This window comes from Vulpes lagopus, chromosome 1 (genome assembly GCF_018345385.1).
Source record: "Vulpes lagopus strain Blue_001 chromosome 1, ASM1834538v1, whole genome shotgun sequence".
Lineage (NCBI taxonomy): Eukaryota > Metazoa > Chordata > Mammalia > Carnivora > Canidae > Vulpes > Vulpes lagopus.
In genome coordinates this window covers 115847185-115874006 of record NC_054824.1, presented here as the reverse complement: position 1 = coordinate 115874006, position 26822 = coordinate 115847185, and the positions used below count along the sequence as shown (strand labels likewise).

The window sequence follows — 26822 nt, the reverse complement described above, 5'->3', positions numbered from 1 at the left end:
TGGATTTGCTAATTATCAGCTCGAAAGACAAGAAGACCTCACGCAAATTCCTGGAGAGCAGTCAGAAGGATGAGAGAGAATGGGGACCGGATGCTGGGAGGCATTGAGATGCAGAGCAAAGACAGAGCAGGGGAGGTGTTGGCAAGGTTTGCTGGCTTTGCTTGGGGTAAGTCAATCCTGCATATGAACAAATACCTTATGTCATGTGGATCCTATCGAACAGTGCTGCTAGGTGACTCTTGAAACAGGAATTGGGGAAAGACAGCAAATGTTTGATGGAGATGAGGCATTTCTTCATTGGCGTAAGAGGATGAAACCTCTTGTTTCAAAACCACAGGCATTCGTTATCCCTGGTTTGGCGCTGCCATGGCATTTAAACTAGTGACCTTTAGACAGCATTCCTCAGTGCACGGTCCCCACCATGAGGGAGCCCTGGAGAAGGGAAATGGCACATCTGCTATGGATGGCATTTTGAGGATGTCATGGCCGTCTGCAAATATACCAGGCAGATTTATAATACTCCATTTAGATTCCTCTTTGGGGGCAGACAGGCTACTTAATCCATTTTACTTTTTACTAGTGAGTTATTAACTTCCTCCTTTTGTTTTAATTTGTAACACTGAAGTCTACCCCTTAATAGACAAATTAGCCAGGTGTACTTTGCTATGTTAATTTTGGTTTCTAAACTGTGATGGATTCAAAAGGTGATAATGAGTTTCTTGGTCTCTTACAAAGTCTAGTTAATCATCCTCTCTTTGTATGATCTCTTTCTTTCTCTGGCTCTGTTTTCTTTCTCTCACTTTTTGTTAGGTTGTACTTGTTTATCAGTCTGTTTATTTGGGGAAGGAAAAGATGGGTTGTGCTGGCCATTCCAACGAGAAGACAATTTATCACTAGAAAATTTAAAAAGAATTCCCTTAGCTATCATTGGTAATCTCAGTTGCCCAATTTTGCTTTTAAGATCCTATCTAAAAGAATTACTACCGGCAGAACTGTAAAAAAGAATCCTAATTGGAGGCAGAAGTTGTAAGAATCCCTGTTTGACAATGGATTTCTTCTGGAGAGGTTGAAAACAATCATTAACATCAATTTAAATGCTTATTTACTTTACAGCAGTTAACTATGAAGTGACCTTTGAGGAAGGGTGGTTTTGAAAAATTAAGCAGGAAATTTGGGCTGCTGGTCCATAAGCCACTCAAAGTACTGAGAAATTGACCATCCTATAAATTTCAGTAATTCATTAAATGTTCAACTTTTTCAGAATACGGTAAAAGTGGTTCATTTGAAGTTCTGGGGTTGTTATCATGTGTGTCCAAAGAATGCGGTATTCAGCATTCTGGTAGATGGATATGTGTTAGGGTGTTTATTTGATAAAACAGGATAGTTGACTGCAGGGGAAATGTTTGAAGTCAAAATACAAAATTGAGGTAATTTTTTTTCTTATTGTTTCAGAAAAGGTGGTATAATTGCTTTCTTGAGATTTCAATCTTTAGAGAGATTCTACTTGGGTACATAGTAGAGTAGTAAACACATATACAGTGCTTCCCATGTGTCAGGTGTTTTTCTAAAAGTTTTATGTATCTTAAACAACACACCCTAAGACAACACTCTGAGGTTAACACTATTATCTACCACTCCTCTTTTTTTTTTTTTTAAATTAATAGACTTTGTTTTTTAGAGCAGTTTTAGATTCACAGCAAAACTGAACAGAAAGTACAGTGATTTCTAATATACCCTCTGTCCCTTCTCCCACCCCCGGACCCTCCTTTAACAACACCCCCCACCAGAGTGGTACATATGTTACGATGCTGAGCCCCTGTTGACACATGGGTACCATCCAAAATTCATAGTTTACATGTAGGGTTCACTCTTGGTGGGGTACATTCTTTGGATTTGGACAGGTGTATAATGATGTGTCTCTACCATCATAGCAGCATACAAAGTAGTTTCACTGGCCTAAAAACCATCTGTGCTGTGTCTCGTCATTCCTCTTCCTCTCTTAATCATTACTTTTACTATCTCAATAGTTTGGCCCTTTCTAGAATGTGACGTAGTTGGAATCATACAGTATGTAGTCTTTTCAGATTGGCTTCTTTTGCTTAGTAATATGCATTTTAGTTTCCTTCATGTCTTTTTGTGGCTAGATAGCTTATTTCTTTTTAAATAAAAATGGTTATGGAGTGGCAAGCATCTTAACTGTGCATTAATAAGGACTTAATTGTACATTAATAAGGCTTAATTACAATTAACTGATTTTTTTCCTTTTTTTAAAAAAATAGTTTGTTTATTTATTTGAGAGAAAGAGCAAGCACAAGCAGTGGGAGTGGCAGAGGGACAGGAAGAAGTAGGCACTGCACTGAGCAGGGACCCAGGCCTGGAGTGGGATCCCAGGACCCTGAAGATCATGAGTGGAGCTGAAGACAGATACTTTAGCGAACTGAGCCACCTAGGTGCTCTACAATTAACTGATTTCATAGCAGTTAGTGATGATTAGCTTTTAAAGAAAGCCTATTTTAGTTCATGTAGTTCCCACAGCCTTTCAGGCTGAAAAATGTGTGGGACTATAAGACACCTTCAGAGCAGAGCTCTCCTTGTCTCCAGATGTCTCCATCGTTTGAACTTTAGGACAGAACGCATCCTCAGGTTACTCATATGACTAAGACTTCTTCTAAGGGGGGGTCACAAACATGGCAGAACAGGGTGTGGACACTAGGATTCCAAGTCAGGCTTCCCTATCTTACTAGCTCTTTGGTTTTGGACAAGCTCTCTGTTGGAGGTGAGAGTTCTCACTGGGTTGATAGGAAACTTATGTGATAAAAGACATGAAAAAAGAAAGAATGAGAAAAATAAAAGTCTTTTTCTAACTTCACTTACTTCTTCTGAGAGGCTCTTTTTTTTTTTTTTTAGATGCTCTTGTTTTTTATGCGGATTCATTTCTGGCTTATATGATTTTTCTTTCCCTTGAAGAATTTTTTTTTAAAGATTTTATTTATTTATTCATGAGAGAAACAGAGAGAGAAAGGCAGAGACATAGGCAGAGAGAGAAGCAGGCTCCCCACAAGGAGCGCAATGCAGGACTCAATCCTGGGACTCCAGGATCACACCTCAAGCCAAAGGCAGATGCTCAACCACTGAGCCACCCAGGTGTCTTCTTTGAAGAACTTTTAAAGTTTATTTATTTATTTTTAAGCAATCTCTAGCCCAATGTGGGCTTCAATTCATGAGCCAGTCAGGTGACCCTGACCAGCTCTCCTGACAACAAATTTCTTCAATTTTTGTTTGTCTGAGAAAGACTTTATTTTCTCCTTCACTTTTGAAGGATAATTTTAGGGTACAGATTGTTTTTTCCCTTGTTTGTTTGTTTATTTATTTATTTTTAAGGATTTTATTTATTTATTCATGAGACACACACACACAGACAGAGAGGTGGAGACACACGCAGAGGGAGAAACAGGCTCCCTGCAAGAAGCCTGATGTGGGACTCCATCCCAGGACCCCAGGATGATGACCTGAGCCAAAGGCAGACGCTCAACCATTGAGCCACCCAGGCATCCCTGTTTTTTCCTTTAAATATGTAATATTTCACTCCACTCTCTTCTTACTTGAATGTTTTCTGAAGAAAAGTCGCATGTCATTCTTATCTTTGCCCCAGTATAGGAAAGGTAGTTTGTTTTTGTTTTTTTCCTCCTTTTGTTCCTTTCAGGACTTTTTCCTTTTGATTATCCTTGAATATGGTATCTCTAGGTGTGGTGTATTGGGCATTTATCCTACTAGAGCTTTTCTGAGACCTGGATCTTTGGTTTGGAGTCTGACATTAATTTGGGGAAGTTTTCCGTTATTATTTTTTAAAATATTGTTTCTTTTCCTTTCTTTCCTTCTAGTATTCCCATTATGCATATATTATTGTTTCTATAATTTTCCCACAGTTTTTGGAAATCCCGGTTTGGGGCTTCTTTTTTTTTTTTTTTCCAGTTTGTTTCTCTTCGCTTTTTAGTTTTGGAAGTTTCTATTATTACACCCTCAAGCTCAGAGATTCTTTGCTCAGCTGTGTCTACTCTACTAATAAGCCCATCAAAGGCAGTCTTCTTTCTGTTACAGGGTTTTTGATCCCTAGCAAATCTTTTTTATTCTTTCTTAGAAGGTCTATCTCAAAAAAAAAAAAAAAAAAAAAGAAGGTCTATCTCTTCATTTCTATTATTCATCTGTTCTTCTTTTTTTTTTTTTTTTAAGATTTTATTTATTTGTTCATTAGAGATACAGGGAGAGGCAGATACACAGGCAGAGGCAGAAGCAGGCTCCTCACAGGGAGCCTGATTTGGGACTCAATCCCCGAACTGGGATCACGCCTGAGCCAAACGCAGATGCTCAACTGCTGAGCCACCCAGGTGTTCCTATCCATCTGTTCTTATATGCTATTTTTTCCATCAAAGCACTTAGGATATTAATCATAGTTTTTAAAAATTCCTGGTCTGGGGGTACCTGGGTGCCTCAGTGGGTTAAGTGTCTGCCTTTGGCTCAGGTCACGATCCAATCTCAGGGTCCTGGGATCCTACTCCATGGCAGCTACCTGCTCAGTAGGGTGTCTGTTTCTCCCTCTCCTTCTGCCCCTCCAACCACTTGTGCTCTCTCCCTCACTCTCTCTCAAATCAATCAATCATCAATCAAATCTTAAAAAATATTCTTGCTCTGATAATTCCAATATTCCTGCCATATCTGACTCTGGCTCTATGCTGATTCAGACACTCTAAACTGTGCTTTTTACCTTTTAGTATGCCTTGTAAATTAATTTTGAAAAGTAGGCATGGTGTCCTGGGTAAAAGGAACCTTGGTGGATAGCCCTTTGGTAATGTAATGGTTAGGTGAAGGGGAGAGGAAGCATTCTGACTGATTAGGGATCTTTTTGTAAGCTTGCACCCTGGACTGTGAACTTTCAGTTTCTTTCCATCTTATCTAAGACAGAATGGCTAGAGGGGGCAGGGGTTGGGTGTTTCCCTTCTTCCACATGTAAGGCTAGAGGGAGCTAGAGTTGGTATTTCCTTTCCCCCAGGTAGTTTAGATTCTGATAAGACCCCTGCAGGTTAGGCTCTGGTAAAGCAGTTTCTCCTGAGGGCAGATCTTGTTAAAAATAGAATGTTCTGGCATATTTCAAGATGGTTTCCTTTCTCCTCTCTTGGCTAGAAGGAGCACCTGGGGATTTTTCTTTGATATTTGCTTTGGGGACTTGGTAACCTCTTGGAGTGACTTACAAAACTGGAAGGACATACCCTCCACCCATTACTGGGCCCCCGTGAAATATTTCATTCTCAAATTTGTCCTCACCAAGCCTTTAGCAATTTGTCAATGCATTTTAGCTGTTCCTACCTTGGCACTGCTTCCCACGGAGGTTTTTGCTTGTGGGTTTCTACTCTGGTCTTTTCTATATCTGTATGTCTGTCTCTTCAATTTGGGGGGCAGTGGTTTGCCCTGGGCCCTCACTTCTCTGACTGATTGAAGTAGAGTTGTTGATTTTTCCATTTGTTCAGCTTCTACAATAGAGTGACAGCTTCTAAATTCCTCTCATGCTGGACCAGAAGCCACCTGCTACCCCCCTTTTTACATATAAGGAAACCAAGGCTCAAAGCTATTATTTATTAATTTGATCAAGGCCCCCACCTGGCATGCAGTAGAGCCAGGATTTGAATCTAGGTGTTCTGACTCAAGGGTCTGTGCCCTCAATCACCACACCATTGAGGAAAACAAGTTGGGCCAGTGGGGAAAAGAAAATTATGTGTTCTTACCATGAGATCATTTATGTCTCCTATGTTACAGTTTCAAAAAGTTTTCCAAAACACTTCAAGGAACAAGTGTCAGAAAGGTTGGCTTGAAAATAATGATTACTAAAATTTGAAGTAGACACAATGAGTAAATATTGTAGAGTTAAAAAAAAAAAAAACACACACACACACACAACACTCCTAAATCTACCATCTTTACAGATTACATTTCAGTCTATAAAGACTGTCCATCTTCATGGACATTACATGGATACTACGTATTCAGTCTTTTCACTTAACATTGCATCACGGGGCTTTCCCCATGTTTCTCTATCATCTTTACAAAGTACGTTTAATAGCTATTTATTTTACCTTGGTGAGATGCTAAAATTTATAAAAATATTCTTTTATAGTTTGACATTTGCTAATTATTATTTTTCATTTGCAATAATCGATAATTTTCTCAGCTGTTTCCCCTCCTTTGAGTAATTTCATTCAGGATGACTCCATGAATGTGCTTATTGAGTCAATGGGTATGGATACAGGTGTAACTATCTCTGACTTTTGTCATATTAGTTTCCAGAATGGTTGTACCGATTTTCTGGGCTTCCAATATTGTATAATTATAGGAGATTATGGAAAATATTATAGATACATATATTGAAAACCTCTTAGATCCAAGTGCGGTGTCGCACTTTAAAGCCGATCCAGACGGCTTTAAAATTGTTTCCCTTCCCTAAACTGATGCATAACCTTTTCCCAGATACTCAGTCTATGTTGCATATAGCCTTGCATGTAGGAAGCAATCCATAGATATTTATTGGATGGATAGATAGATGGATGGACGGATGACATCCAACTGATTCCTTCTAATCAACACATAGAACGTTAGTGGCAAAGTTGAGATGATACTCTAATTTATAATGTAGAGATTTTTCTCCTACTATAATTGCAGTTCTACTTCATTCACCAATATATATTGTATACTTAGCATGTGCAAAACACAATTCTAGAAGCTGGGGGTACTACCATCAATAAAACATAGTTTACCCATTATGGACCTCACAGTTTGGTTGAGAAATTCACATACCTCTCTGGATCAAGTTCTCATTCATAAAATGAATGTAGTGACCTCAGAGGTCCCTTCTAGTTTCTGAAACTCTAAATTTCCCAATTCTAGATATGAAGATTCTAGAGAAAGATTATTTTATTTTATTTTTTTATAATAAATTTATTTATTGGTGTTCAATTTACCAACATACAGAATAACACCCAGTGCTCATCTGAAAGATTATTTTAAAGAGCAATCTAAAAGAACTTGTGATTCAAGACAGTGATAGGAAATATTCTCTTTGGTCCTTCCTTCCTTTCTTCTTTCCTTTCTTTCTTCTTTCCTTCTTCATCACTGAGTGCATACTGAACACCAGACAATTAAGTGCCAGGAGTAAAAATAGGAATAAAATATGTCCTCTTCTCTTAAAAAGTCCAAAATGGAAAGGTCTTTTGAAGAAGAATGATTCGGCAACACAACAGTATTGGACACAGTGTTTATGTGTATGTGAATGTGATGTACTTACTTAACTCTAATATTCTAGCTGAAACGTAATAACTTGAGTGGTCTTCAGTATTAAAATAGAGGAAGGAATCAGTTAAATGCTTCCAAAAGTTAAGGGAAAATATCATTTAATCTTCTAGGTTTATGTCAGGGGAAAATACTGGTACCATACTTGCCAATATCAAGACGAAAGAAGACAAATGCAAATGGACTCACCACTTCTCTTCTTCTACTTGCACTCCTATGGACTGGAACTTACTGGGTGCTTTATTTTCCCCTGTTTTGTCAGGCTCTTCGGCATCATCCACCTGAAGAAATAATCAAATATGTAGAGGTGCCCCATTTTAGTCATCTTAGTTTGAAAAACAAATGTCACATTTTATCAGAAACATCTGCAGTACTACTGGAATATTTTGTGATTTGTAATCTTTTTGTTCAGTATTTGTATATTTGATGAGGGCCATCACTACACTCTTAGCATGTGCTTTGACTCTGCTGATCTTAGTAAAATGAAATTTTATTCACTCTTAAGATAAATGTCTATGATTGCTCCATGGATATATGAGTATGTGCTTACCTGTGAATGCTATATTAGAAAGGGGTACTGCATGGAAATGGGTTCTTAGAAGTTTTGAATTTGCAGATAACAAAATACAAAAGAAAGAAGAAATTTCATTTATTGTAGTTAGAATTGTTGATATTGAGAGATTTAGGTACATTTTAAGATAAACTATATAGTATCTTCATTTTTATCCCCCTTAAACTAAGAAATTCACTTTGAATATCATGCCACATGGTTCCTAAATGGCTATGTATAGACTATAGCTCATACAGAAAATGTATCTATATTAAATGATAACCTATGTGACAAACCTAAATTTGAAATAGATCTTATGGGACACCTGGGTGGCTCAGCAGTTGAGCATCTGCCTTTGGCTCCGCATAATCCCGGGATCCAGGATTGAGTCCCATATTGGGCTCCATACATGGAGTCGGCTTCTCCCTCTGCCTATGTCTCTGCTTCTCTCTCTGTGACTCTCATGAATAAATAAATAAAATCTTAAAAAAAATGAAATAAGTCTTATGATGATTCAGAGCAATTAGATTTTTTCCTCTTTTTTTCTGTGTGTTTAATAAATTATTTTTCTAAATATAAAAGCAGTCTAATGTAAGTTACATGGAATTAAAATACATAAATATAAAATGTAGAAAGATAGACCTCCTCAAGAATCACTTTCAAGCCTTTGAAGCACATTTATCCATCTATTAATATGCATAATATATGTAAATTATTATTAACCCTAAATATACACAGATGAGGTTACACTATAGATATTTTTTCTGTGACTTACTTTATTCAATAATGCTGATATCTTTTGGATATGTTATCACATCATAGATATAGCTCTATCTTAATCCTTTTATTCACTACATAAATATTCCTTGTAATGACTATAAGCAAGGTGGGCATCAGGGTAATTTTCTTTCTCTTTGTTGCTATTATCCAGTATTACAATTACTATTGCACATGTAATAGAACAATTTAGAACAATTAGAAAAATTGTGCAAATGTTATTTGGGAAAATCCTTAGAAGTCAAAATGTTAGATAGAAAGGTAGTGAATGTGTTCAACAGTAAGGGATATTGCCAAATTGCTTTTCAAAGCATTTATCATCCTGCCATAATTGATATATGGAGATATCCATTTTCCTATACTCTCACCAAAGCTAAATATGGCAAACTTTAAAATTTTTGCTAATATCACAGGTGAAAAATATTTATTGGCCTCTAATATTTCTATCTGTAAATTGCCTATTCATATCCTTTGCTAGTTTTTGTGTCTTCTCTTGAGGTTTTTTAAAATTTTCTTATTTATAGAATCTCTCTCTTTTTTTAAAGATTTTATTTATTTATTCATGAGAGACACAGAGAGAGAGAGAGAGAGAGAGAGAGAGGCAGAGACACAGGCAGAGGGAGAAGCAGGCTCCATGCAAGGAGCCCAATGCAGGACTTGATCCCAGGACTCCAAGGTCATGTCCTGGGCAGGCACTAACCCGCTGAGCCACCCAGGGATCCCTAGAATCTCTATCTTATGACCTTTAATAATCTTTTCTTGGTTATATACACTATACATATTTTCTCCCAGTTTATCATTTGTCTTATTTATTTATTTATTTTAAGATTTTATTTTTAGGTAATGTCTACATTCAACATAGGGCTTGAACTCACAACCGTGAGATCAAGAGTCCTATGGTCTACCACTTGAACCAGCCAAGGTCTCTTATTATTTGTTTTTAAAACTTTGACCTTCATTGTACAGAATCTTAAAATCACTGTGCGGTAAAATTTTGTATGGCTTGTATGGCTTCTTACCCTGAGCATAATTTTTAAAGTTCTCATGTATTTACTTTCATAATTTCATTTTTCTTTTTCATATTTAGCTCTTAAATCCACTATTCTAAACTTTTCGTGTGTAAGAAAGTAGAGATTTAATATTTTTTTCCCCTACATGAATCATCATCAATTTATCTGGCTCCTTTTATTAACTAATCCTTTTTTTTTTTTTTTTTTTTTAATTTGAGATGCCAACTTTATGCTCTATCAAACTTCATCCAAACATTCCCATGTATACAACCCTGTTTTTGGTCTACTGATCTTCTGGTCTTATTTTTTCTCCCACTTATTTTCCTAATCCAATTTTGTTTTTTGTTTTTTTTCTTTAATTGTTATTTATTTATTTATTTATTTATTTATTTATTTATTTATGATAGTCACAGAGAGAGAGAGAGAGAGAGGGGCAGAGACACAGGCAGAGGGAGAAGCAGGCTCCATGCACCGGGAGCCCGACGTGGGATTCGATCCCGAGTCTCCAGGATCGCGCCCTGGGCCAAAGGCAGGCGCCAAACCGCTGCGCCACCCAGGGATCCCCCTAATCCAATTTTGTAATAGATCTTGATAATTTCTATGGTGTGAGTCTTCCTGTAATTCTTTTTTTTAATGTAATTTTTAAAATTTCTAGGTTATTTTGGAGTATTAGCTTCTAAATAAATTTAACATCAGATTGTCAAATCCTTCCAGCTTCTGGCTATTGATAAAAATCACATTGGAATTTTTATTAGAGTTTCTTTAAATTTCTGTATAACTTTTGAGAGAATTGCTATCTTTACATTATGGAGTACTTTTGTGCAGGAATATTGAATAGTTTTCCACTTATTCAGATCTCTCATGTTTTATAAATGGGAAGTTTTTAGATTGTTTTCAAATAGGTGTTATATATTCTTTGTGAAGCTCAGTCATGTTAAATTTTTTTGTTACTAATGTGAATGGGCTTGTTTTGTCCCATCACATTTTCTGTTTATTAATAATATACAGAAAAGTTATTGATTTCTCTGTATTTATGTTGTATTGTTTCACTGTACTAAATTCTTTCTTTAAAAAAATATTATATTTATTTATCTGAGAAAGAGAGAGCAGGGGGAGGAGCAGAGGGAGAAGGAGAAGCATATTCCATTCTGAGTGTGGAGCCCCAGGTGGGGCTCAATTTCATGACCCTGAGATCATGACCTGAGTTGTAATCAAGTCAGACACTTGACTAAGCCACCCAGGTGCCCCTCACTCTACTGAATTTAAATGATTTTTCAGTGGTTTCCATTAGATTTTCCAAGTGGACATGCACATTATCTGCAAATAAAAGCAATTTTAGGGACCCCTGGTTGGCTCAGGGGTTGAGCGCCTGCCTTGGCCCAGGGCGTGATCCTGGAGTTACAGGATAGAGTCTTACGTTGGGCTTCCTGCATGGAGCCTGCTTCTCTCTCTGCCTGTGTTTCTGCCTCTCTCTGTGTCTCTCATGAATAAATAAATAAAATCTTAAAAAAAAAAAAAGCAATTTTACTCTTTCTTTGGAATGTTTAGACCACATTTCACTTTCTTGCTTTGTATAGTATTGGCTAATAAGGGTAAATAGTTTTGAATAAATCTCTGAAAAACAGACATCTATATCTAGTTTCTGAACCTAATTGGAATGTCTCTACCATTTCACCTTTAAATATGTTTAATTCAGTTTCTTATAGATGCTTTTTATCACGTTAATAGTTGGAATACCTTCTGAATTTTATACAATACTGTATTTCTTAGCATGCATCTGGATGTCATATTTTCCCCCCTACAGCTAAAATAACTTTGAATTTCTGTAACATACACTATTTGGTAATGGTGTATTATCTTTAAAATATGTGTGGTTTTTTAAAAGATTTTATTTATTTATTTGACAGGGAGAGAGACAGAGAGAGAGAGAGCACTAGTAGGCAGAGGGCAGGCAGAGGGCAGGCAGAGGGAGAGGGAGAGGAAGAGGCAGGCTCCCTGTTGAGCAGAGAGCCCAATGTGGGGTTCAATCCCAGGAACCTGGAATCATGCATGACCTGAGCTGAAGGCAGACGCTTAACTGACTGAGACACTCAGGTGCCCTAAAAACATGTATTTGGATATATTTTCAAATTTAATTAGAATTTTTGCATCTGTATTTATAGGCATGTTTTCCTATAGTTCTTTATCTTGTATTCTTTCACGTGTATCAGAGTTATGTTTATTTGATAAAATATATTGAGAATCTTGGCATCTCTTCTTGTATTATTAAATACTTTTTTTGAAAAGACTTTATTTTTTAATCTCTACTCCTAACATAGGGCTTGAAACCACAACTCTGAGATCATGAGTCATGCATTCCACTGACTGAGCCAGCCAGGTGCCCCAGTATTATTAAATACTTTAAATAAAACAGGAATTATTTGCTTCTTGAATGATGGAAATTTTTTGTGACTCTATCCCAGTTTCCCATTTGGGGTAAGTTATAAGCCTCAATCAGACATATTCTTTATTTTTTTCCCCAAAAGCCAATTTTGGCTTAGTGTATCAATTCTACTTTAGCTGCTCTGTTTTTGTCTTCCAATGCATTTATTTCTACTCTCATCATTAATAACTCCTTTCAATTTATCATTCTTTTCTGACTTTGTGAATTGAGTCTTGTTTATATTGTGATTGATATTTCTTGCTTAACTATGAAAAAACTTAGGTCTATGAATTCTTCTCAGATCATAGCTAGGATCATGACCCATAGTGATGATTTATAGGATTCTTGTCATTTATTTCACAATAATCTTGAATTTCCTCCTCCATTCAAATGTTACTTAGAATATTTTTTAATATTTTTAGATGGCGAGCTTTTGTTATCTGCTTAGCATTAATTTCTAGTTTTAATATGTCATGATTGGAAATCATGATTGTAATAGCTCTTCTTTTTTGGAATCCATTAAAATTACCTCTGGAGTTTTGACTTGAGATAAATCCCCCTAAAATATCTCTTCCTGAATATGCACTGCTTCTGATTTCAAGGACATCAAAATAGGGACGCCTGGGTAGCTCAGTGGTTGAGCATCTGCCTTTGACTCAGGTCATGATCCTGGGGTCTTGGGATCGAGTCTTACATCGGGCTCCCTTCAGGGAGCCTGCTTCTCCCTCTGCTATGTCTTGCCTCTCTTTGTGTGTCTCTGGTGAATATATAAATAAAATCTTTAAAAAAAGAAAGCTTCAAGGACATCAAAATAAAGTTTACAAAGTCTGAATGTACTGAGTACTGTTAAAGAAAAAACTGTTTGTGACATTTGTTAAACAATTGGCAAGGTACACTTTATTCAGGGAAACTATTGTGATAGGCATTTGGACCATACTGGGATTGGACTCCCAAATGCAACAAGAAAAAGTAGAAATTTACAGCCAAGAACAGGGTGGGGGCTTGTCAGTGGGTAGAAAATTATAGAGAATAGATCCCAGGGATAAGAGGGGACATCCCAGAGTCCTTGCTGGGGGCAGGCCAGGGTAATCAGGCATCACTTGGGAGATAATAGAGGATGTGGAGCATGAGCCGATGAAGAACATGTCCAGACACCAATCCTGGGGCATTCTGGCTTAGCTGACTTAGCGGGATTCTCATTAAAACTGAGTGATGGAAAGGGACACACAAGTACAAAAGTCGAGGCCTAGTCAGGGAGAGATTTCAGAGTAGCTTGAGTAGATAGAGTCTGGCCAAGAGGTGGCTCATTATCAATACTCCCTCCACAGTACTCCCTCCACAGCTTTCCTTCATTGTTTTAAGTCCATTGATTATGAATCAGAGATGATATGACCTTTTTATTTCTTAAGGCCTTCTTTCAATTAACAGTAACAACTCACTTGGCTTGTATCATCCTCTGAAATAATTCACTCAACTTGGCAGTTGGACTCATCTCTTCACATGGGCATAACATGGATCTCTTTACACATGGACAGGCATTAAAGGAAATCAGTAAGGAAGGCCTAGGAGTACAATCTCAGATAACTTAATGTTCTTTCCTTTTTAATTCAAAGAATGAGAAAGCAACCACATGTTATGTAATGTCAAGATTAGGCTTAAAGCTCTTTTAGGCTGTCAACATGAGTTCAGTGATCCTGGAGGGAAGTCACAATCTAATATCTGGAGGTGGAGAGGTTAAGGTCTAAAGCTACTACATGAAACTCAGCTATACTTGAAATAATTCTTGAGAGACTAAAAGACAGTATAACCTGCTGCTACCTTCCAGGAAGGGCATAGGGGTCAGAAGCAGAAAGAAGGGGGGATTTCCTTTTTTTTTTTTAAAAATACTTTATTTATTTATTCATGAGAGACACAGAGAGAGGGGCACAGACACAGGCAGAGGGAGAAGCAGGCTCCATGCAGGGAGCCTGATGTGGGACTCGATCCCAGATCTCCAGGATCACACCCTGGGGGCGTTAAACCACTGAGCCACCCGGGCTGCCCGAAGGGGGGATTTCATATTTTGTTGTGTATACTTTCATACTGTATGACTCTTATATGACAATACCATATGCATACACTACTTATTTTGTAATTTTAAGGAAATCAAATTACCGTTAACGTGACTCTTGACTTTTTAGAAAGACATACAACTTTGCTCTAAATCCAGAGCAACCAGTTACCCTCCCTTTGACCTGCGCAGCCCTAGACCACCAGAAAAAGCACCAGATAAAATTGTTGAGTTGAATTTTGGAGTCATGTTATAAAAAGAATACATACTTCAAGATATTATAGAATCATATTTAGGGCCATAAAATGTTCCCACTAGAATACCAAGTAAGTATTTTTTTTAAGATTTTATTTATTTGACAGGGAGTGCATGTGCACGAGCAGGGGGAGCAGCAGGCAGATGGAGAGGGAGGAGCAGGCTCCCCATGGAGTGGGGGGCCTAATGGGGGGCTTGATCCCAGGATTCCAGGATCATGACCTGAGCCAAAAGCAGATGTTTAACTAATTAAGGCACTCAGGCGCCCCACTCCAAGTAAGTATTCTAAGACTTAACTGAACTAAGACTAGAAATTCACCCTAACCATCTTAAGCTTTTTAATACACATGCTTATGGTTGTTTTATTTATCGGACAAAGTGCCTTTTTCTGGTGACTTACTTATTGTCTAGCAGCTCCAGGCCCATATTCTATACCCATCTGCTCTGTGGCACTGGGGCCTACAAATTTTGACTCTACAAATTACATTTCCCAGGCTTCATTGCTGGCCAGCTTCCAGTTATAGTCTAACAAAAGAAGGTGGGAGAAAGGAAGGGACTTTCTTCCTGTTTCCTCCTTCTGTAGGCATTACTCCAGCATGTGAAGGCAGCTGTGCTCCACCTTCCAGCCCTTTTGAACCATGCACCAGATGCACTGCTCCCTTAGATTTCCCGCACCAGCTGATTACACCTGATGCTGTGGTCCAGGGGTGGTTGTACTGGGGACTCTCCCCTGAGCTCCAAAACTATGGGTACCCCACCTTTCTCTTTTTGCTCCCTTAGTTCTAGAAGTGATAATTGCTTCATGCATCCCATTATTGCTCTCTTAACCTTCCCATACCTATAGAACTGTCTATCAAACTGCCTCTGTTTGAGAATTTAGCGTCGTTTCTGTTTTCCTGAATGGGATTCTAACAGGTTCCATGTGGCTACACTCCTAGCAATGAAAAATGCTTAGAGTGTCAGCCAAAGCAGGATGTCACAGCTTTACAATATGGGGTAGTAGCAAAATTAACCAATGAAACTTTTCCCAAAGATGCATGATAGGTATTTCCCTTAAGAACTGTGATCTTCAATGCTTTGAGAAAGGGAGAAAGGAAGAAGGACATTGCACTCTGCAGATGGAGGACATTGCACTCTGCAGATGGAGGACATTGCACTCTGTGTTTGAGCCCCACCCCACCCATCTAAACCTACAGCTGATTTGCATCAAAGTGTTGTCATCTTCCAAGCTTTAGTCATTGTATGTAAATTTATCTTTGTGACTTTTTCCCCCTTAGATCCAAAAATGCACAATTCACCACTCTTACATAGTAATTAGGGTAATCTATTTAAATTTGTGAAGCGACTTTCAAAATGTTTCAAGAAATTTAGTAATTATATCTCTGTCCTGAAAAAAATTAAGAAACCCTTGGCAGATGATAACATTTCAGCATGTTTGTCTGATTATGATTTTAGAGGAAGGTAATAATAACCAGCTCTGATATTTAGTGAGCCCACCACACTTAGAGCCTTATATACATTGTATCAGTCAATTTTTACTACAACCTGTAATAAAATACCCCGTGGAATAGTGACTGTTATTCTCAATTTCCAGATGAGGAGCCTGGGACTATTAAGTAATTGGTCTAAACTCACACAGGTTGTAAAGTAAATTATTGTAATGTTAGTTATTAGGCATGGATTAAATTTAAAATGTTGGGGAAGGTTTGGAAACTCTGACCCTAAAGAGGTAAAGGGTGGGAAAGAGCCCAAGATCTTAGTGTTATATATTTTGGGGATTAGTATTTAAATTGGGGGGGGGGCACCTGGGTGGCTCAGTTGGTTAAACATCTGACTCTTGGTTTCTGCTCAGGTCTTGATCTTGAGGTTATGGGATCAAATCCCGTGTTGGGCTCTGTGCTCAGTGCGGAGTCTACTTCAGATTCTCTCTCCCTCTTGTTCCCACTCACTCTCTCTCTCTCTCAAATAAATAAATAACATCTTTAAAAAGAAGGATTTAAATTAGGTTATAGTGCACTGAAATTTAATGACTATTTTGCGTTTTGAATTTTTACTTATTTATTATGCTCCATCAAAGAAGTGGTATAGCATGGTCACATTAAACACCAAGGTACAATCTAGGTTCTGTCAATGGAAGATATGTGGCCTTGGGCAAGTTACTTAACCTCTCTGTGTTTTCATCTATAGGGTAGAGATAATCACACCACCTATGCTATAGGGTTGCTGTAGGGGCTAAATGAGACAATCACGTAGAGCACTCAGTACTTCCATATAATTTCTATGATAGTGAACAGTGATTGGAAGAAGAGTTAGAGCAATTTTTTCGGTCACTAAATTATTAAAATATTTAAGAGGCAGAATGGTGTCGAAACAAAACTTTCTCCACAACATTATATGTGGATTTCAGAGTAGTTCCATCTTACTGGGTGAAAATAACAATAATATAAGGTGGATTTCATGTATATGAAGGCTTTATTCTGAGTAAGAATTATTTGGGGAGGGGGCGCCTGGCTGGCTCAGTCATTACAGCATGTGACTCTTGATCTTGGGGGTCTATAAGTTCGAGAAATTACTCAAAAAAAATTATTTGGAAAAGAGCCTAGGAGACCAACTGGCACACCTGGAAGCTGAGTTAAGACAGATATATAGACACTTTTAAATAAAATGAACGGTAAACTGACAAACCTCTAAAATATGCTATTATTAAGTACAAAAAGGCAAGATATAGAACAGTTTGAGGTATGCTAACATCTGGGTGAACAAGGGGGAATAAATTAAAATATATAATTGCTTGAATATGCACAAAGTATCTCTGTACAGAGATGCAAATATTGGTTATATTAATTTCCTCTGGCAAAGAGAACTGATTTAATATTTCTGTTAAATAAGAATGAGAGGGAGATAGTCACTGAACGTCTTTTTATAACTTTTGAATTTTGAGCCAGAGGAATATATTATCTATTGAAAAATAAAGTAAAACAGAGAAAAAAAACTTAACTGAAGATTAGGGAAGTAGGAGAAAGCTAACATGACTGGGTGCCAGCTATGTGCCAGATAAGGAAGGTAGTTTTTTTTTTTAATCGTGGGTAAAATATATATATCATAAAGTTCTTCATCTTAACCCCTTCTAAGCCTATAGTTCCAGCCAGCATTAAGTACATTCACAATGCTGTGCTACCGTTGTCATTATTCACGTCCAGAATTTTTTTGTCATTCCAAATTGAAATTCTGTACCCCCATAGAAAGCTGGAGTTTGTAAATCAAACTTAAAAATAATCCTGTGAGGGATAGTTAAGAAAACGAGCTCAGGAAGATCACATCATTTGCCTGAGACAGCACGGATGACTGGGCCCCAGCTCTTCCCTACTCCTCCAAATACTTTGGGTTCTAGGAGGAGGTGGGAGTGGGCACCGGCGGGTGGGGGCCGGGGGGGATGTGGAGGCTGGCTTTGCGCATGTGCTTGCGTGTCTTCTAGTACCAGGCACCAACACCACAAGCTCTTTTAGGAAACTTGACAACTTGTGCTATGGTAACCTGTAAATTATATTAAAAAAAAAAAACAACCCAAAACCATTTGACTCTTTGCTACTAGACAAAAATTTAATTGCCCTTTAGAAGTGCACTGTGCAGAATGCACTGTGAAAATACATCATCATTGTGAAAACCTACCCCACGCCTGGCTTTTAGATGTGCCTTAGAGTTGGTTTCATTGTGAATAGATTTATTGGCCACCACGTCAGGAAGTTATTATTCAAAGGGCACCTGCATGATATGGCACAAGAAAAAAGGGAGAAAGGAATGACTCTTCTCCATTGAGAGAAGGAAATTTCTAGCAGGGTAAGCCAAGCTGAACAGATGTGAAAAACAAGAATTGGTCTGATCTTATCTTTGAGCGGCAGAAAACACTGGGCTGAACTGAGAAGCCTGCTGAATTATCTACCATTTTTTGAAATGCATGATTAAATAACCAACAATTATGCTGAAACTACTGCACATTCTTTGCTCATGAAGCTGTGATGGGAGTGATTGCTTTCTACACTACCAGTCACTTTGGTCTTGCTCTCCCTCACTCCCACGTGTATGAGAAGTGATTCACATTTTTGTTCTCATGTGGTTACTCAATAGTGTCGAACACACTGTAACACAACCCAGTAACCCAGGTTATTCTTGGACGTCCACTCCTTTTTTGAGAATCAAAATGTGCATTCGGAATTGAGGGCACTTTGTGTTTGATTGTGTTCGTGTTTGTTTAGCTACCCTAATGTTTTGAGTCACACATTTGATTTAGAGAACAAAAATAATAGCCTCTGATAATGCTTACAGACAAGATATCTTTGTCATTTTTCAAGTCACATTTAGCCGTGTAGGAATTCCAGGGCCAATCATCTAAAAATCTGGTCTCACGCATGGCCCTGTCACCCAAAATGGCCAGGTGGCAAATCTTCTGGACAAAGAAAAAGTGCTACATTTCTTAAGTTTGGGGTCCCTATTTCAAAGGACAGAAAGGGAGGCTGTTACCTGTATCCCGATCGAGAGACATCGATTTTTCTTAAAGTGATCCTTCTTCCTGTCCTCTGTGGTGACAGTGGCTATGGTGGTCGTGGTAGTGACGGTGGTAGGGTTGTTGTTCATGTGTTGACTTGCCGGGCCGTGGATCTGGGCATTTGCTGCTTCGATGGCGGCTGTCAGAGCCTTCATACTGTCCAGGCTCTCCGTGGAGTTGCTCAGTCCAGACTGGCTGATAATATCTCCTCGCTGGCCCTGTCCATCCATGTAGGCATCCTGCGCAGACTCTGTGCTACTCTGGGCTGTGATAGAAATGAAAGGTTTCGTGGTAGTTCTGGGTGGGACTGGAGGTGGTGTCTTCTTATATGTTGTAATGCAAGATGACACTGGAAGACAGTGAAAACAAAGACACTGTGATTTCTGTGTGGGTTTTAATTTCTGTATCGTAATTAACATCCACTGGAAATCAGTGCACACGAAACACACAAAGACGTTGACCATGAAAACAGTCCGTTGATAGAGTAAGTGAGATCCCCGCTTAAGGAGGACAGCCGAGCCTCCTGGGGGAGCCACTCCCACCAGACGGAGGGAAAAAAGGCTGGAAAACAGGTCGACCTCTGCGATGGACATTTCTGAAATGGAAGTTAATACGAATCAACATAGAATAGCCTCTGTGGAAATCCTCCCGGGCAACAGTCCCCTGAGAGGTAATATATACACACGCGTCTGCCGGCTCAGGAAAATATTAACTATAGCTACCGTTGGACAAGGCCACTCACTGGAGAAGATTGCAGTGGTCGATAATAAACACTGGGACAGGAAGGAAGAAAGCAAAGAGGTTGTGAGCAAGCGTGGTCTCATCCTAACCACACAGCGGGAAGTGCCCTGGTGGGCAGGCGGGGCAGCGCCCAGAGCCATCCCAGGGTCCTGGAGCTCCTTTCTTCCTTTCTGCCCCCCTCCCTCCCATCCCCCCCTCCTCCCTTCCTGTCTTGGTCTCTGCCCTCCCTTCAGCCCTCTTCCCTCCTTCCCCTCTTCCCTCCCTCCTTCCCTCTTTCTTCCCCCTACTTCCTTCTTTCCTTCCTTCCTTCCTTCCTTCCTTCCTTCCTTCCTTCCTTCCTTCCTCCCTCCCTCCCTCCCTCCGTTCCTTCCTTCCTTCCTCCTCTCCCTCCCTGCTTCCTTCCTTCCCCCCCTTCTTTTCCTCCTTCCTTCCTCTCCTTTCTCCCTCTTTTCCTTCCTTGCCTCCCTCCCGCCCTCCTTCCCTTCTTCCTTCCTTCCCTCCTTCCTCTGGATAGATGCTCACTATATAAACTTCCACTTGAATTTTTGTTGTTGTTTTTTTCTGAGCATAACTGTCCTCTAAGAGGGAATACACTGCACAAAAGTGTCCTATTGTAGGAGACCTGGGTGGCTCAGTGATGGAGTGTCCGCCTTTGGCTCAGGTCATGATGCTGGGGTCCTGGGATTGAGTCCCGCATCAGGCTCCCTGCATGGAGCCTGCTTCTCTCTCTGCCTGTGTCTCTGCCTCTCTCTCTCTCTCTCTCTCTGTGTGTGTGTGTGTGTGTCTCTCATGAATAAATAAATAAAATCTTTAAGAAAAAAAAGTCTCCTATTGTAGTTTCCCTTGTTTCTAAGTCTGGGGGGGTGGGGTGAGGTGGCTCACGAAAATCCTGTCCTTCAAGGCAACTTAATCAACTCAGAGGCCTGAGTCTGTGCCTAAACATGTCCTTTCTAGACCTGTGAGGGCTGAGTCGAGGTCCTCCCTGAGGCTCCGGCTGAAGTCGCCTCTGGTCTCCTCCCCAACTACCTGATTAGGACTGTGAGGTTATATGAAGAAGCTTTACACACTGCTTTTTAGCTTTCCATTTGTGGAGCATGAGGTGCAAAATGCAGATCAAAAAAGAATGATGAAGTTTTCAAGTGAACGCCCTGCCAGAAAAGAACAATTCCTTGACCAGCTTTCTAAAGATGTTTGTTAAGACCTCTTTAAAAATGATTCCAACTGTTGTGTTTCCATGGCACCCCCACCCCCCAGGCTGCTCCCACCCACAGTGGGCGGTCACTGTCACACCAAATCAGCTACTCCTGACCACAGGATCCAACTGTCGTTTGAGCTGCCACTGGGCCGTCTCACTAAATGAAATACTTGCTTTAATATTTAGGATGTTTCCTGAGGCCACTCAAAGGAAGTGTCCTATAAGGAACAATAAACAGAAGGATCCTATTACACTGTGCTGTGGTTTCACTGGCTTGTGATTTGGAGTAATTTCCTTAACCGTAAAACAGGGAAAGAAATATTTTGCTATTTCCTAGGGATTACCTGATGGAACTAAGCCCTGGAGGTGGGGGGTAATGTAAACAATATAAATGTAGCCACCACTCAGTTACCCGGGATGAATGATTGCCAGAGGCTCACGCGGGGAAAACCTTCCACCTGGGCTTAGTGCATGGACTATACATCCTTTAATTTGAACAGAGCTCAGCAATTCCCAGCCCATCGTCTACAGTTTTCAGCTCGGGTGCCTAAGAGGTAATGCAACCAGTGGAGGCTCCCAGTGCCCCCTGAGACGGGCAGAGCCAGGAGCAAAGCCAGCCTGGTCTGGGTTCTCCCTCTGGGCTACAGTGAAGCCTCCGGCTACTAATGCAAACACACGCAATGCTGATTTTCTCACTTCACCCAATTTAGTGTCAGGTAGTGTACCTACTGTGGAGCTACCTTCTGCTTCCAGGAAGGTTTGGAGGGATAACCCTACTCAGGATGATGCTCAGTCTCAGTTATTCATTGGAAGACCAGACTGGGTGGGACGGGGAGTGACCATATGTAGGATAAGATCAATCTATCTCTTCAAATCTAGTGAAACCAGTTAATTTCATTACTTCTCTTAAGACAAGTCTTTACAGTGTAAACTCATTATTTTGCTCAAAATGGATGCTCAGGACAGTCTGCCCACTCATATTCCAAAGAAACGAAATGCCACGTTCTTACAAAGAAAGTCTGATCTTTTGGGTTGTTTATGCCTCGTTAGTTACCCTGTTTCCTCTTTCGGTGTGGATAATCAAAATTGCACAATGCAGCCAAATAGAGTATTATTTCATTTGCTGTGAGTTACAGTAGAAATTTTGCCATGATGGGATGTGTGCTATAGGGAACATAGAAAGGAGGGTGTCACATTATTTCCAGTCTAATGATGGGGTTTGGGGACACTCCCTGGGGCCAACTGCAATTTGGTGCCACCTGCTGGCTGTTGTCAGCTCCCCTTCTTGATCTATAGGGATAACTCCCAGTACTTTGATCAATGGGGACCTGCAGGGCACAGCAGCAATGCTAGAAATCCACTAGGATAAGACTGGAGAGGGAGTATCTTGGGCACATGGCTTTCCCAATAGGCCCAGCCCAATGCCCAAAGAAGGTAAGAATTTGAGATTGCCTTACCTTGAATACGGGAACTGAACAGAGGCCAGGAATCACTTACTATGGTGTTGTATTTGAGGGGCTTGGCACAAATCTTATGAGATTTCACTGCATTGTGGGGCTTGGCACAAATCTGCCACAGTTACCACAGTTACACTCAAAGAAGCACCGCCCATCAATTTTCAAACAGAAATTTAAAAGGAATTCCAATCTTTAAGAATGCCCCCTGTCAGAGAAGGAGATCCAAGACACAACTTACACTTCCCATAATCCCCTTCCTTCTCATGCCCCAATTCTTTTGCAATTCAAGGCTGCTCCAGAAACTCATACAACCAAATCCCCAATTTTTCCCAGCATCACTCTTAACTGGTTTCCCAGGCTAGGCTCTGAATCCTTTCTTCTCTCCTAAGATATATATATATATATATATATATATATATATATATATATTCTCCTAAGATATATATATATATATTCTCCTAAGATATATATATATATATTCTTAAGATATATATATTCTCCTAAGATATATATATATATTCTCTCCTAAGATATATATATATATATAAATATCTATACATATATATATTTCTAATTCTACTCTCATGATTCAGCACCATGAATAATTTAGAATCCACTGGAGTCTGAGTGCCAGGAGGGGTGCAGTAGAGTGGGATTCAAGAAGATGAAACACAAGTAAATAAATCTTGTTTGGTCAAGACAGAAAGAGAAGACAAGTGGCGTATATGCCATAAAATGAAATACTTCTCTTATGTGAGAGTAACATTGATTAAAGTTGTGATTAAAAAATATAAGTGCTCAAAAAAAATGCAAGTGTTCCTTTTATTCAACTGGAACATGAAAAAGAAAAGATATTGTACTTTAACTTATTGCTTTCCTTTGCCTGATATATTTATTTGTTCATTTCAAATAAACTGATTTTCTTTCTTATTTGGATCCTGATGATTTATTACCCCAGCTCAAAGTTGGTGAAAGGACTCCTATTTATAAGGACGATCAGCACGAGTGTAGTTACAGATTTTGATGACCTCACTTTCATTCAGAGGATACTGCAGAGTATAGACAGCAGAGACTGGTTTTCACATTGAGTTAAGAAATTACTGAAGAAGGAGGAGGGGGAGGGGTTGGGGAGGAGGAAGAGGAAAAGAAGGAGAAGTAAAAAAAAAGAGAGAACAGATTCCTATCCTATTTCAGCGTCTAGCTGACTATTCAATATTGTCTCTATGTGAATGGAAAGATAATGCTGGTGTTGAAAGCCTCAGGAAGGCCTGTGCCAGGAATTATTTTTTTCTGTAGTGGTGAAGGTTTTCTGAAAAAAAAAGAAAAAAAAAAAAAAAGAAAAAAACCCCACTAGTTTCTTATCATTCTGGTTATCCTCTGTGATCAAGAGCACACATGTGTCAGACAGCCACAAAACAGATGTAGGTTCAAGCCCATGTTTTAGATCTTCTCAAAAATACATTCCAACTGGGATGCCTGGGTGGCTCAGTCTCAGTTGAGCATCTGACTATTGATTTCGGCTTGGGTCCTGATTTCATGGTCGTGAGATGGAGCCCCACCAGAGGCTCTGAGCTCAGAGTGGAGTCTGCTTTTCCCTCGCCCTCTACTTCTCCCCCTGCACATGCTAGCGCACACTCTGTCTCTCAAATAAATAAGTGAATAAAATCTTTAAAAAAACAACAACAACAACCTTCTGACTGGTTAAACTATTGTGTCACATACTATAAAGCTACATTGAGGAATTATTTAGCACTTCCTTGTTACTGAATTTTAGAAACTTTCAAATACAATGACAAACCCGTAAGAAGTACAGATTAAAACCACAAAAGGACAACAAAAGAATTCCAAAATATACATATACATAGAGTTGTACAGTAGTCAAACGACAGCTTTTTGATGTAAACAAGTTATCCTAAGACTTGATTAACCACAAAGCAGGCTGTGATTTGATCTGTGTTTAGTAGCTGCGGGCCTTCTACACAGGAGTGATGGTCAAAGCGATCTTGGATCTGCAGAGTTGTATCAGATGGTCTGCTCTGACCCAGCTGAAGACCACCAGAAAGAGAAGGCCCACCTCAACCCGCTGTCTAGTTTCTGTTGAGGGCAAAGGTCTCCTGATTTGGGTGATTTGGTCCAGCCAACAATAATTTAACGAGCCCTCAAAAGAAGATTTTTTTAATCTTCTTTAATCAAATGGGGTTACCAGTGGGGTGCAGGAACTGGCTTTTCTCAGTTTGCCAGGTAATTGTGCAAATCTCTTCCCAAGTCTCTGTTTAGTGACATTTCATCGATAGCTTGAAACTGACCTTGGTGTGAATGTTTACATAATGGAAATTGGGAAATACTACCCCTGCCTCAGAGAGCCAGTTGTTAAGCATTTCCAGCACACCTGTACACATAGAGTGGCACTGTTCAAAGTGTGGTCCACAGACTGGTGTCCAATCACAAAGTATTTGATGAGCGTAGAGTGAAATACACCGAGAAAATTGAGAGTGAACTTTTAGAAACTTTTACAACGATTCTAAAGACCGTTTATTGGTCAAATCTAACAACAAAGAAGACTGGGGCTTGTTTTGGGGTGCCCTGTTTTAAACTTTTCCTTTATCTAGTGATTCTTTTATTGCATTTTTATCAAAATGTCAATCTGCAACAATCAGACACCAAACAAACAAACTAGTCCATCACCAGAGAGAGTTTGAGAAGCACTTACAGGAAACATTTGCAAATCCAGTGGACAGGATGGAGGTAGTGCATGTAGGATTAAGAACATATTAGGGAAGTAACTTGAAACTACAGGCTATTTTAGAAAGCAAAATAATGTGAAAAGGCCAAAGGAAAAAAAGGAAATGGGGAAGGATGTAGGACATAAAGGGACTGCTGCACAAATACAAGATTGTGGTTTTAACATCAGGTAAGCTGCCTATTTCTAAGAGGGTGTGCAGGAGTACAAATGTGATGTCTAGAACAAGGGGAGGATTGTGGTGCTGCATTTCATTCCGGGCTCTTCTCTTTAAGGGGAAATTGCAAAGTGCTCCGAGGAAAGAAAAACCATCTCTTAAGAGGAGTGGATTAAGGAGAGGGGATGTTTAGTTTGCAAGAGAAGGAAGGCGGAAGAATTTCCAATGATTTTGAAGGCTCTTGCCTCAACGTTGGCATGGACTAGTTCTGTATAAGGCCCCGTGGGAAATCACAAAGGTATGAAGAATAATTCTCTAGTAGTCAGTTGTCCAAAGGTGGAATATGGGGCCCTTGCTGGGTAGTGATCTTTTGGTCTCTGGACGTGTGAAGCACAGACCAGCTCATCTTCTGGCTGGGCAGTTATTAAGATTGTACCACCATGTGAGAGGAGCCTGCTGGAGGTGACAAGATTTCTTTCAAACTGAAGCTCCTGTGGTTTTATGAATACGAATAAAAGATAGAAAAAAATTGAGAAGTAGAGACCCATTGAGAGTGATGTGAAAAAGCTGAAGAAGGAAGCCAAGAGAAGCCGTTAGGGAGCATTACCAACAAGGATGTTTGGTAGCAATGACCAATGTTCTGGCATCCTGGGAATGCGTTCTGGCACAGACGAGGGTAAAGCTGCTAATAAGAGAAATTTGCTGCTGCTGCTTCGCATCAAGGAGGCCCAGGCGTGCTGAACTGGCAACCAACTGGAGGTCAGGCTCCCGGGGTGGCATGCTAGACAGGCCGGACTCCTCTCCCACCAAGTGCCAGACAAACCAGGTTCTGGCATGAGTCCTTCACAGTGAAAGGCACAAACCCAGGTGAAAACAATGATAAGATGGAACATTAGTCCAGACTCTCTCTCTCTCTTTTTTTTTTTAAAGCTCTACATCCACCATGAGGCTTGAGTTCACAGTCCCCAGGGATGGAGACTCCTGTGCGTCACCAGCTGAGCCAGCCCGGTGCCCCTTTAGTTCAGGCTCTTGACCTGCCCTTAGGTGAACCAAATCACCAGAGTGAATCCTTGCTCCATAACACACTGTGCTAAGTATTTAATAGACATGATGTCATGACAGAGGAAGCTCTTGCCACCCCCATTTGTTTGATGGTAAGACAGAGAGGCTCAGAGCAGGTAACTGAGGTCTTTATCTTACACAGCTACTAAGTAGTGGAATTTGCCTAAGTCGGAGGCCTCGTTCCCAGTTCTTTTCCTTCCCCCAAACCGCCTGCAACCAGCTGCCCAACAAAACTTCGATTAAACGCCTTGTCCAGTACAGTATATCATGCTTCTCGTGAGAAAATGCCCCCTAACGCTCCCCATTGCTGTGCTTGGCACCCTGCCGGAACCTGTCAGAGGCCTGGAGACCGAACACACCCGGGGTGGCCAGCGAGGGGTGCACCGGCCGCACGGTTCAAAGGCTGCGGGATCCCCGGGTGGCTCGGCGGTTGGGTGTCCGCCTTCGGCCCAGGGCGTGATCCTGGAGCCCCGGGGTCGAGCCCCCGCATCGGGCTCCCTGCACGGAGCCTGCTTCTCCCTCTGCCTG

The 26822-nt window shown here is 40.0% G+C and overlaps 1 protein-coding gene across 7 annotated transcripts in view; it reads right to left on the bottom strand.

The window, feature by feature from the left end:
- DLGAP1 (DLG associated protein 1) overlaps window positions 1-26822 on the bottom strand; it is a 332437-nt gene that overhangs the window by 50811 nt on the left and 254804 nt on the right. For all 7 annotated transcript variants that reach the window (XM_041770565.1, XM_041770573.1, XM_041770580.1 and 4 more), the window contains 2 exons: window positions 18918-19291; window positions 7525-7616 (listed from right to left, as the gene is read on the bottom strand). In XM_041770565.1, the coding sequence (XP_041626499.1) occupies window positions 7525-7616; window positions 18918-19291 (466 nt within the window). The remainder of the gene's footprint in view (window positions 1-7524; window positions 7617-18917; window positions 19292-26822) is intronic.